Here is a 12,969-nt window from a genome sequence, read left to right on the forward strand (position 1 = left end):
TTAATTAAAAGAAAAGATTTTATTTTATTTTTACACGATTCTTGGTGTAGTCAGTATCCAAACAGAGCAATGGTTTCTCCTGGTTTCATATGTTGATCTAACACGCATAGAAAACCCTTGAACTGCTTGGAGCTTCGTTGATTTGTACATTGTTTTGCACGCCAAGTGCTTCAATGATTTTGAAATAATATACTCGGTACATATGACAAATGGGAATGAATCTTCATCACTTTCAGTGGTTTGTCGTGGCGCAGTACTTGCAGCTGAGGACTGTTGTCGGCAAACAATTTTTTCAGTTTTTCGTAATGAAATATTTCTGTTTTAATTTCGCGAAAAACAAATATACACGTTTTACATCCTTGGGATGATATTGGATAGTCTCGACTCCTAGTTAATTGCTCGGTCACGTCCAGCTTTTTTAACAAAGATCTATTAAAAAAAAAAAACAAAGTCAATTCTATTCAATCATCAAATTTCTATTATTCAAAAACTTACCTCTAACATTTAATTGCTTCATAGAATGAAATAGAGGTAGAAACTAATGATGGAAATCAAAGTATTATGCTTTATAATATTTTTTTATTTATTTATTATTTACCGACGCGAAATACACAAATTTAAATTTAATTTTACCGCTATGATTTTTTTTTTTAGATTGACGTTTCGTAAAATGCCACAATTGTGGCCTATTCACAATGAAGTTTTATGTGCGTTCAGGCGATTTGACTTAATTTCCTAGCTAATTTCGTTGAAATGAGATGATAATTATCTCATTTCAAATTTGAAATTTGTATGGGAAATTATCTCATTTCGAACCTCATTTGGCAAATTTGATCGAAATCATCTCATTTGCTCTAGTGAAAACAGGCTATAAGCAGATAATTTTTCAAAAAGATGATTTTACAGAATTCTGCAAAAAATTAAAAAAGGATTTGGAAAATGTTAAAAAGCGCGCGCTTTTTAACATTTTCCAAACCCTTTTTTAATTTTTTGCAGAATTTTGAAAAGCAGAATTATGAAAAGCAGAATTTTGAAAAACAGAATTTTGAAAAACAGAATTTTAAAAAGCAGAATTTTGAAAGCAGAATTTTGTAAAGCAGAATTTTGAAAGCAGAATTTTGACAAAAGAATTTTGACCCCGGCAGAATTTTGACCCCAACCCGAATTTTTTTCATACAAATATCGTTACCGCTACCCGTACCTCTACCGCATACCCTCCGGTGTGGCCAAGCCTTGAATGAAAGTTATGCGGTACGGGTAGTTGCATGAAAAAAGTTAACTGAACGTTCACGTTCCGGTTTGGAATTTTTTCATACAGTTAAGGCTTGGCCACACTGGAGGGTATGCGGTAGTGGTACGGGTAGCGGTGAGGGTACTTGTATGAAAAAATGCCAAACTGACACATCAACGTTCAGGTGTGGAATTTTTTTAGTACAAATATCGTTACCGCTATACCGCATACCCTCCGGTGTGGCCAAGCCTTTAAGGCTTGGCCACACCGGAGGGTATGCGGTAGAGGTACGGGTAGCGGTAACGATATTTGTATGAAAAAAATTCCACATCTGAACGTTGATATGTCAGTTTGGAATTTTTTTCATACAAGTACCGTTACCTCTACCCGTATCGCTACCGCATACCCTCCGGTGTGGCCAAGCCTTTATGCGTACCGTTACCGCATACCTTTCCTATAAGGTCATGCTTTTATTTACAAATCTTCTCAAAAGCTAGTGAAATTGGTGCTGGATGCACTCATTTCATTAAATCGCAAAATAATAAAGGTATAACTACAACGGCCACTTTTTGTAAAAAGTCAAAAAGTGAAAATTTTCAAACTCATTTTATTACAATTTTTTCAACCACAAAATTAAAAATAATGATGCATAAAGCTTATTTTTTGGTTTGAAAAACAATTCTACTTGTAGTTTTTTCCAAAAACAAAAAAATAGCACTAGAAAGAAATAAAAAAAATTGTTTTCACTTTTTAGGTCATTGTAGTTATACCTTTAACAAGAAATGTTATCAACAGAAACAAATAATGCAACGGTGTAAACTCTATAGTGGTATTCACGATCCAGTGCAACAAAAATAAAATAAAATAAAATAAAAATGTTAAAGGCTTGGCCACACCGGAGGGTACGCGGTAGAGGTACAGGTAACGGTACGGGTATTTGTATGGAAAAAATTCCAAACTGACACATCAACGTTCGGGTGTGGAATTTTTTTAATACAAATATCGTTGCCGCTACCCTTACCGCTACCGCGTACCCTCCGGTGTGGCCAAGCCTTAAATTTTATTTGTCTACTACTATAACAATAACTACAACAGACAAAATTTTGCACCATTGTATTTTTTTGTTGCAATAGGGTTAGGGTATAACAAAAAAGTGTTAACAATTGTAGTCTGTATATTTGGTTGTTTTAGTGTAAGAAAATGTTACACTTTTGCAACGATACGAGAGACGAGACCATTTGCATCGAACCGTGAATATACCTTTTATGTAAACGTGGTAAAATGGTTAATGTGGTAAACGAACTGTCAAAACTATACAAAATTTTGACACATTTACCTACCACGTTTACCAGGGGCCGAATTACGGCATACGATTTTGATCACACGTTAAGGTATTGACGCCATGTGTCTCTATCTTTTTGAAAAAATAGAGACAGCAGTATTCAAAACGTTAGCAGCTTTGTTCCATATTAAATTGGAGGTGGTAGTTTACTACTAGTAGATGTTTTGGTTAATCTAGTACTATCATCTACTCATGCTCTTCTTCCCGAGTAGATACAATTTGTATTGAATTCGTTGAAAGTGCGTTCCATTGAAAATCGCTAGTAAACTACTAGTAGTACTTTGCCACCTCCCAATGGAACAGGGCTAACGTATGATCGTAATCGTATGCCGTAATTCACAACCCGTTTTACACAGAGTTTATACCGTTACATGAATACCCCTTTCTTTAAATCACTTCTGATTTTTGAAATAGTTTCAATCTTAAGGCTTGGCCACACCGGAGGGTATGCGGTAGAGGTACGGGTAGCGTTAACGATATTTGTATGAAAAAAATTCCACATCTGAACGTTGATATGTCAGTTTGGAATTTTTTTCATACAAGTACCGTTACCTCTACCCGTACCGCTACCGCATACCCTCCGGTGTGGCCAAGCCTTTATAGTTTTCGAAAAACAAGTTTGTAAAGTAAAAGTAAGTTTTTTTTTTCAAGGATACTGCCTCGTCTCTTGTAATTAATTGACAAAGCCCTAAAAATGATCATTGTCATGAAAAAATCGTTTCTGGTTCGACGTTCGGATTCGGCTATTAATTGTAGGTCCCTTCCATTCATGCAAATTAATTACAATAGGTGTGTTTTTTATTACTACCGGTCTTAACTGTTTAAAAAAAACGCCTCGGGGCTTAGCGAGAAAAATTGGCAGCACTGCATATTAAATGTTCCGAAATCAGCTGACTCAAAAAAATATAAAGTTGTCATATTTTTCGCTTTTGGGGTTTCTTGTGTGTTTTTGAAGAAAAAAAGTTTAAATAACTATTAAATAAATATTTAAAATAATAATTGTCATTCCAAACATCAATTTTGATGTTTTTAAACAAATTCTAAACAATTTACGAACAAGTTAATTTGGTAGCACAGATTTAAATCTGTTGAAAAAGTTAAGCCCAGAGAATTCTCCGGGCTAAACAACTAAGCCCAAGGGGCTAAAGTGTTGTTGCATTTAACATGTAAATTGCTTAGCCCCGACTGCGTTTTTTTTGTCCAGTTAAGACCGGTGGTAATAAAAAACACACCTAATGTATTTATTTATTTTATTAAACTTTGAACACATCCATTTTACCTTGCGCATTCGCAAATCCAATTCCCTCCCTGAACTCTGCCATCCTAAAGAGAAAACTGTCAAAAAAAAATCATCTGTTCAACTATCTGTCATCTTTCCTCTTTGTGTTGGTAAACTTTTTACAAGAAAAAAATACAAAAAAAGAAAGAAAGAAAAAAACTCTTGTTTTTTCTTGTGTGGCTCTAGCTTTTTGTAAGTATGCATCATTCGCGTATGCATTGTTTGTGCGATGTCGAGATTCGAAGAAAAGAGGAAGAATAACATTAATTTTTAATTAATTATAAACTCTTTAACTCTAAAATTTTTGCGTGCGTGAAATCGTCTCTCATCCAAAACGATCAACCAACAAAAAAAAAACAAGCAAGTCTGTGAATTTTGTTCTCTCTTTTTTTTTTTTGTATTTTTCACCATCATCAAATCTATGTGTAAAAAATAATTCGAAACCAACAAAATCCCGTAATCCAGAGAAGATACATCATCCAAAAAAAAAGAGAGAAAATCATAAGAAAAAATAAATTGAGTGAGTGAGAAAAATCAATCGGTTGAAAAAAAGAAAAGAATTTTTTTTTACTGAAAAAAACCTTTTTTCACTTGTTTTTTTTTTTTTTTGCAGAGTAGAATTATTAAAGTGCAACTCACAGTGAAGGCTGTTTAAGCTCTCAAGACACTCTCTGAAATGCAATCGGCAAAACTTGCCCTCCGTGAAGAGGACGTAGTTCGACTTACCCTCGAATTTCTCGACAATCGTGAATTACACATTAGCCAGCTTTCACTCGAGCGCGAAACTGGTGTCATTAATGGCCAATATTCCGATGATGTGTTATTTCTACGTCAACTCATTCTCGATGGCCAATGGGATGATGTTGTCGAATTTATTCAACCTCTCGAAGCTCTATCACAATTTAACATAAAGAAATTCTGCTATACAATCCTTCGACACAAATACATTGAATTGTTATGCATTAAATCCGAGGCAGGTGGCTCCCACACAGCCGCCGGCCAAGGAGTCAATTCAATGGAAGGTGCTGTCGAAGAAGTTGTCCAACTTCTTGAACAATTAGAAAAACTAGCCCCAACTAAAGAAGAATACTCTAATTTATGTTTGCTTTTAACTTTTCCACGCTTGGCTGATCACCTTCAATTTAGAGATTGGAATCCCAGTAAAGCTAGAGTTCAATGCTTTCGGGAGATATTCCCTTTAGTTGAGAAATTCCTACCACACGATTCGAAGCTTAATGTTGCACCATGGGCTAAAAATGATCGACTTATTCAGTTGATCATAAAAGGTGTGTTGTACGAATCGTGTGTTAGTTATTGCCAAGCGAAGGCGACTGGTTCTACGGAGGCGTTTAATCAAGATTTGATATTCTCCAAGTTGTTGGATGGATCGGTTGGTTTTTCCGATTCAGATTTGTCTTTGCTCAGTTGGTTGCAAAGTATCCCATCGGAAATATTCTCAGTTCCATTCGAACAGAAAACGTTGAATGTGAATGTTGAGTGTTTGGAGAGACCATCGTTGGAGACATCGTGGACAGAGCATATGCTAGTGACACCGATTAAACCGAAAACATTTCCTCACTCGGTAATGCCTTTTACGCGGCCTCGAAGTGCAGCTGATATTATGACTAGATCTTTAGTCTCAAATCTTGAGGCGCTACCATTTGGAATGAATGCAGCTAAACTTTCCGATACAATTGAAAAGTCGGCAATGTCAAGGTCAAGCTTTGCTAGTTTCCATTTGACGGGTATTAAATCAATGAACAGGAACGTTATGGCTAATAGTGTGGATCGATTGTTTTCGAATGATTTTTCGTCGGGCAATGGGAATGCAAATCATGGTGGTGGTGAATTTGAGAGTCTTCCATCGATTCAGGAGATTAGGGATATTAATAGTTCACAGGAGACACAGAGTTCGGAGAAGGGTGGTGGTCAGCATGATAGGAGCAGTGGAAGGGAGAGTCCGAATACGGCAACGTCGACGGCGAAGAGTTCGAGGAGAGATTCGTTGAGTGAATCACAGACGATTCCGGCACATATGAAGATTGTTAAGCAGACGGCAGCTGCAGCAAGGTAGATATAAATAGATTTATTCAATTGATCTAATTTGAAATAAGTTACTTAAAAAGCATGCATTTTGTTGTTGTTGTTGTTGTGAATTACTTGAATTTGCTTTTTAAGTCAATTGTTTGGTTTGGTTTGACTCATCATTTAATTTCTAAAGAATTTACATTTTTTTTTTATACTAACACATGGATATTTGCATTATTATTTATTTTATCGACAACCTTTTTTTTGTTTGCTTTTGCAAAAACCAGTAAAGCTCTGGAGTTTAGGGCGACAACAAGTTATTTTTAATTTGTTTCCGGTCGCGTGCCCGGGTGATTGTTTATTTGTTTGATAGTCATTATTTTTATTGTTTTTATTTGTGATCTTACTTTTATTATTATTGTTTATTGAATATCGATGTTGGTTTATTGTTCTGGAAATTGTTCAAGTCCGGTTCACTTGATGAGGTACTTATATTGTTTTCTTAAAATAGTGAACACATTTTTTAGTAAAACGAGTTAATTTTGCACTTTGTTAAGCGATATTATTTATTATTAAAAACAAAATAGAATGCATGAGTGTATTATCGCGCTCTCCTGGGCTTTTAGTTATATTTTAAAAGATGCCTTTAATCTGTAATCTTTTTAAATAAAATTTTGTTATTTTTTTTGAAAAACAAAAAGGTATTAAATTTTTGAATAAATATAAAGTTATTAATATTTATATTTATGTCAATTTCTATTTTTTCATATAAGTTTTTATAACTTATTTGAAACTTCTTTAAAAATAAAACGTTCGTTTCACTATTTTCAAATAAATTCTCTCTGGAGATGTTATTTTGTCTATTTTGAAACTGATCTAAATCTTTTTCTAAATTGTCCCAAAATCCCAGTAGGTACTTTGTATTTTGACATATTTTTATTTTTTTTATACTTTTTTATATCCAAATGTGCATAGATGCCAAAACTTTAATAAAAAAAAAAAAAAAAACAAATAAAAAAGATCTTGAGTTGAGTTCTAACTTTATTTTTTTTTTTAAGAAAAATTCTAAGTCCTTAGAACTCGTGAAAAATTATTTTCAATATTATCCGTTTCTTACCTGTGAACCAATGAACGTAGCTACTATAAACAAACTCAAACAATATTTTGTAAACAAATTTTCGGTTTACTATGGTGCGATTATCATGATTTTTGTTTACTTTTCGGTTTTAAATAATACAAAATTGTTACCCATAATAAATTCAGTTTAGTGAAAATAATATTTTTTCTTAATTTTTTATATTGGATTAATATTACAAAAAAAAAATTAATTGAAAATACGATTATAAAATTGTACAATATAAAAATTATATTATTGTTTCTTAAAGTAAAATGCACAACTGAGTACATACTTACTTTTACGGTGAAATTTTGAACATGTATTGAATGTATTCACATTAAAAAAAAAAATAAAACTAGTCGTCGCGTCGGCTTATAATGAAAAATAGCTCACTTCATATTTATACTCCTGACAGAAATATTAAAAAAGTAAAAATTTAAAGTTTTTGAAAATTTTGAATAAATATAAAACAATTTTTTAGACTCCATACTACCAATGTTTAAGAACTTATGCGATTTGAGAGTTTTTTTTGTATTTTTAATAGTAGTAGGTTTTAACTCTGCAGTTTTTGTGAAATTTTTAAAGAACCTCTATCCTCTACTTTAAACTAGTATTTTGCCCTGTCTATTATTGATTTTTGATTTTTATAATTCTTTCATTTGATCAAAGTTGTTAACAATTTATCTATAATAGCATATTTTATTTCGTTCGCCATTTAAATACAAGTAAATGAACAGTTCAATTATTTATTTAAAAAAAAACTTATGTTTTAACTTTGGTTTATAATTTTTTGCCCTTTTATTTTTGTTTCCAAAAAAGTAAAAAAAAAAGTTGCACTAAAAACGAAAAATATTGCAATTTGAGTTAAAAAAAAAACAAGGTTTTTGAAAGCAAACTAATTCAGAAATAAAAAAATATCATCTAAAGATAAACATTACTTAAAAACTAATATTCGTTTTTTTTTCATAAATGAAATTCGTAGCCGTTTTTGTCAGAATTAAACTTTGCTAATATTGATTTATAAAAGCTTCCATTATTTTTGGTCGGTAAATATAATTCCAAAAAACCCCTCGTTTTCAAAAAACGCTACTACGACCTGACACACTTTCCCATAATCTTCTCATGAGAACTTATTGCATTTGTAATTGTCAAATACTAATCTTGATTATAGAATTCACTAATACTCTCCAGTGCTCTATTACAGTATCCAATGACTAAGTCAAAGATTTATCGATAAAATAAATGAATCTTAAATTTTTAGGAAGTGAATCATTTAAAATTCTCTCATCTATTTAAGTAAAATTGAACTCATTTTTCAAATATGTACCTTTTATTTACATAAAGTACAGCCAACGGTATTAAATAATAAATCTTATTTTACTACGCGTCAACTATAATTATAGTTTTATATTATTAATTGTTTGTTTTATGAATTATACCAGTTTTCCTACTCAAGTCGGAAGAGTTCCTCATTTTAGATATAATATAATCCATTAAAGGAACATTTTCCATGAGTGGGCCTAAACAAAGTTAACCTGTTAACTGTATAATAATCTATAATACAATGTTATTCCCTTGATTTTTTTCTTCACTTTTAGCTTTATTTTACTAAAATTCGATTAACAATTTACAACAAAAAACTATTTATATGAATGAGGCAATGAGAGCAAAAGTGGTGTAACCGTGTAACCCACATTGAGTAATAGTAAAGTGTAGTGTCTGGAGGTTTACACCTCTCGGAACCAACTTAGTCCTACAGTACAATTTTTTTCCATTTAAATCTATGCAAATTATTGCTCTCATTTGTTTATAGAAAAATCAATTTGTTTTATAACATTTTATGGTGGGCAATAAAATATGTTATCTGCACAGTTTGTTTCCTTTGCCTTTCTCAACTTTATTTTTAGGCATGGGAAAGCCTACTTTATGAGCTTTTTATCACCAACCAACAACGTCGATAATGTTTCCTTTGTTCCAATTCGTTATTTGACCTTCTTTGCGATTGTTTCTAGGTACACAATGTGTAAACTAGTGACGTAACGAAAGGACAGAAGTCACGATGGAGAACCATAGTCCATTGAACCTCTGAAAGTTTTTTATTGATTCTACAATTTCACACTTCTTAGCTCCTCTATTTGGGAATGAAATTGTTCAAATTGATTATTTTTTCAATGTTCAACTTTGAACTTTTCTAAATACTTCTTCATGCCCACACCCATTAAAATTGAACAAATAAAGCTTAATAATTACAGGTCACGCAATCACAAGTTTTTTTTTTTTTTTGTTAATGTGTCTCTAGGATAGATATTAACATAGTAGTGTGTTTGAGGCAATTAACATTTAATACTAATCGTTTCATTTTCATTAAAAAATAAATACTAAAATCAATTCATATATTTTCCAGAGCTGTTTCGCCGCCACAAAGTGCACCAGTTCCAACAGTTCCAGATGAATCGTATAATTCACCAAAAGCAAGCCTTAATTTCTCGACCCGGATGAAAGGTGAACTCTTTGAAAAGTTCCACAATCAAAAAATGAAAAAAGAAGAAGAAATAACATCTTCCATTATGGCCGATAGTCATGATGCAACAGCAGATCCTATGAATACATCCTTTTTAAACAAGGACAGCGGACGACCACATTTTGTCGCCGTTACTTCATTGGAAGACGTACAAGCAGTACGCTGTGCGGAATTCCATCCAAGTGGAAGAATCTATGCGGTCGGTTCGAATTCAAAGACTTTCCGCATTTGCGAATATCCATCGTTATTAGAAGTGCAAGAACAACACACAACATACCAACCAACGGTATTATTCAAAAGAACAAAGCATCATAAAGGATCGATTTATTGCATGGGATGGGCTCCCGATGGGGAGCTCGTGGCCACTGGGTCAAATGACAAAACGATCAAACTAATGCGTTACAATGAGGTGAGTAAGCAGCTAGAGGGCGGAGAGATAGAACTGACAGTTCATGACGGTACCGTGAGGGATTTGTGCTTCCTAGAAGACTCGACCAATAAAGCAAGTCTTCTTATCTCTGGCGGCGCTGGGGACTGTAAGATCTATGTCACCGACTGTGCGACTGCCACCCCATTCCAGGCCCTAAGTGGTCACGGTGGACACATACTGTCGCTCTTTAACTGGGGATGCGCCGTCTTTGCCTCTGGTTCGCATGATAAAACTGTTCGATTTTGGGATTTACGCACACGCGGTTGTGTCAATACCATAACACCAGCTACAAATCCCAGCTCGCGGCAGGGATCTCCAGTGGCGGCAGTGTGTGTCGACCCATCGGGTAGACTACTTGTCTCCGGGCATGAGGATAGCTCATGTGTGCTGTATGACATTCGTGGTAATAGACCGATTCAGTGCTTTAAGCCGCACGCGGCAGATGTCAGATCGATTCGCTTCTCACCATCAGCATATTATTTACTCACATCTGGGTATGACAACAAACTTGTGCTGACCGATCTACAAGCTGATCTAACACTCCCACTGCCATCGGTGGTGGTGGCGCAGCATGCCGACAAAGTAATCTCTGGACGCTGGCATCCCACAGACTTTTCATTTTTGTCAACGTCGGCTGACAAAACAGCCACGTTGTGGGCGTTGCCGCCGTTGTAATCGAATATACCTTTTAAAGCTATTTCTACTTTATTTTTTTTTTTAATAATTTTATTTTTATTGCTTAGATATATATATAAAAAGTTTATGTATTCATACGAACTCAGTGCAATACAATTTTTTTTTTTTTTTCTAATCTCTAATAAATCATGCATAATTCATTGATGTGTATTTAAAAGCCGCAGTCGAATAACAAAAAAAAACAAAACTTGCTCGTATTTAAATTCATTTATTATACTTTCTGCAATGTTTTTAATTGATTCTTATTTTAATTATTTACTAATTATTACATATTTATTTAACTCTTAAGATATTTGCCGCAAAACATGACCTTATATTAACCAATTTCTAATAAACAACAACGATTCACTATAACGTGGGTTTGTTTTCAAATTATTTTTTTTTATTTAAAAATAATAAATTATTTTATAATCGATTTAATATGTATACATAATTAATTGGTTAATATTGATTTTTTTTAGAAACAATTGAGATTATTTTGTTTTATATAATTTTTTTGCTATGCCCTCGAATATTTGAAAAATTGTATTTTTTTATTTATATGCCAAGTGCCCCCATATTATATTGAAATTATTAATAAAAAAATATATAATATTTATATTTCATAAACACATTTAAACCATTTTTTAATCTCATTAAATTTGTGAGATGTTAAACAAATAAAAAATAATAATAATTTATATATTTCATAGAATTTTAAAAAATTCAAGAAAAAAAAAAACTTAATTACATAAAAATATGATTATTATTATAATTATTAATATTATTACTTTTCCTAGATTTTAATGTGTGTTTTTATACGTTTATTTTTAATCAAAATAAAAAAAAAAAAGAATATAAAAATAAAATGCATTATACATATATTTTTTTTAATATTTTAATTTTTGTTTGTTTATTTGAAAAATAAATAAAATTCTTTACAGAAATTAACTGAAAAAAATAAATCAATGTAACTGATTAAAAATTAAAAAACAACAAGCAGAAAGAAACAAAAATTAAATAAATAAACAAAAAAAGTATTAAAAAAAAAAACAAGTTATTTGTTGTTATGTCTCTGCTCTTTACTATCTATCATCATACAAGTGTGAGAAGTGTTTGATATTTTTAATTTTAGTAAAGGAGTCACGCTTTGAGAATCGTCATCTTCATCGTATAAGGAGGTAACTAGATTTTTTTTTGAGATGACATTGATTTTTGTTTGCTGTTTCTAATCCAGACGGAGGCAAAAGTGTTTTTTTTTGTATTTGATTTGTGATTTATAATGCATTTTGTTAGCCTCTATTGATGGTTAAAGAGAGTGTTATATGTTTTTATTTATTTTTATTTTTCTAGACACAGTTTGAAATGAACGTAAACATATTTGAATATTCAAGGTGACCTCATTTTTGTGATTTGCTTTTAGTGTGATCCAAATGAGGTAATTTATTTTTGTGCTGTTAAAAATTTGCGTGTTTGATATTTATTCTCATCATAGTCATCTTCAATTAATATCTAGTTTGGAAAGAAGATTGATAGAAAATGATAATTCTAAGGCACGATACGTATGTTACTATGGGAAAATATAAATTTAATACAAATCATTTAAAATACGGGTGTAATGCAATTCCTTGCAAAAGACGAATAAAAGATTTTGATACCATAGACATGTTCAAGGTTTTGTTATAGTTTGGAATAAGGGTTTTGAGAAAACAGCCCATTCCATATATCCTAGAAAAGGCAAACATTTAACTTTTTTTCATTCTGATACTGATTTTGTCGATTTTTCATTTTTCTTTTGAGTTTATGCCGGAGGTTGTAAGAAAAAGTATAGGTAATATTTAATTTTTATTTTTACGTAAGATTATTTTTGCAAGTACATTTATGTATCTTGAAAATCATTTTTTTTTTCGCAAGCTTTGTTATTTGTCGAAAATAAAAAATGATTTTTTTGAAAATGTTAAAACGTTTTTGTATTATAATTTTCCTTTGAATCGTTTACGTAGTTTACGAGAAAATAAGACATAAAGAAATTGATTCTGCCGTAAATAACGGTTAAAAAATTGTTTTTTTTTGTTTAAAAATAGGACTTTTGCCATTGAACGATACATGTATTAGTTATAATTCAGAGGTGTGTTTTCAGGTGTTATCCATGAATTAGAAAAAAAAAAATACGAACATTGAATTTTGAAAACTAAATTATGTACATGTACATTAGTAAATTGTGAAAAAAATTACTTCGAAATTTTATTTTTTAATTTTGATTTTGAAAATTAATTTTTCAAAAACTTTCCTATGAAACAGATTTATAATAAAAGCCGAAGTTTTTGGCTTTGCAAAAACCGGAAT

General features: G+C 31.7%; 1 protein-coding gene and 1 long non-coding RNA gene across 4 annotated transcripts; one reads left to right on the forward strand and one right to left on the reverse strand.

Annotated features, from left to right (window-relative positions):
• On the reverse strand, positions 1-863 carry LOC129921369 (uncharacterized). The gene is made up of 2 exons (XR_008773507.1): positions 496-863; positions 1-429 (listed from the first exon to the last, which is right to left on the reverse strand). It is a non-coding gene; the product is annotated as an uncharacterized LOC129921369 (long non-coding RNA).
• A 3,117-nt stretch (positions 864-3,980) lies between these two features.
• Positions 3,981-11,146, forward strand: LOC129921363 (WD repeat-containing protein 47). Of its 3 annotated transcripts, none has more exons than XM_056003163.1 (3): positions 3,981-4,372; positions 4,466-5,922; positions 9,402-11,144. In XM_056003163.1, the coding sequence occupies exons 2-3, from the start codon at positions 4,529-4,531 to the stop codon at positions 10,621-10,623; spliced, it is 2,616 nt and encodes an 871-aa protein (XP_055859138.1). In that variant the 5' UTR covers positions 3,981-4,372; positions 4,466-4,528; the 3' UTR covers positions 10,624-11,144. The 3 variants fall into 3 exon arrangements, with proteins under 3 accessions (XP_055859138.1, XP_055859139.1, XP_055859140.1); XM_056003164.1 differs by having other exon boundaries at positions 4,471-5,922; XM_056003165.1 differs by lacking the exons at positions 3,981-4,372; positions 4,466-5,922 and adding an exon at positions 6,169-6,365 and having other exon boundaries at positions 9,402-11,146.
• Positions 11,147-12,969: the final 1,823 nt, after the last annotated feature.

The sequence above is a fragment of the Episyrphus balteatus genome, chromosome 1 (genome assembly GCF_945859705.1).
Source record: "Episyrphus balteatus chromosome 1, idEpiBalt1.1, whole genome shotgun sequence".
In the NCBI taxonomy this organism is placed as follows: domain Eukaryota; kingdom Metazoa; phylum Arthropoda; class Insecta; order Diptera; family Syrphidae; genus Episyrphus; species Episyrphus balteatus.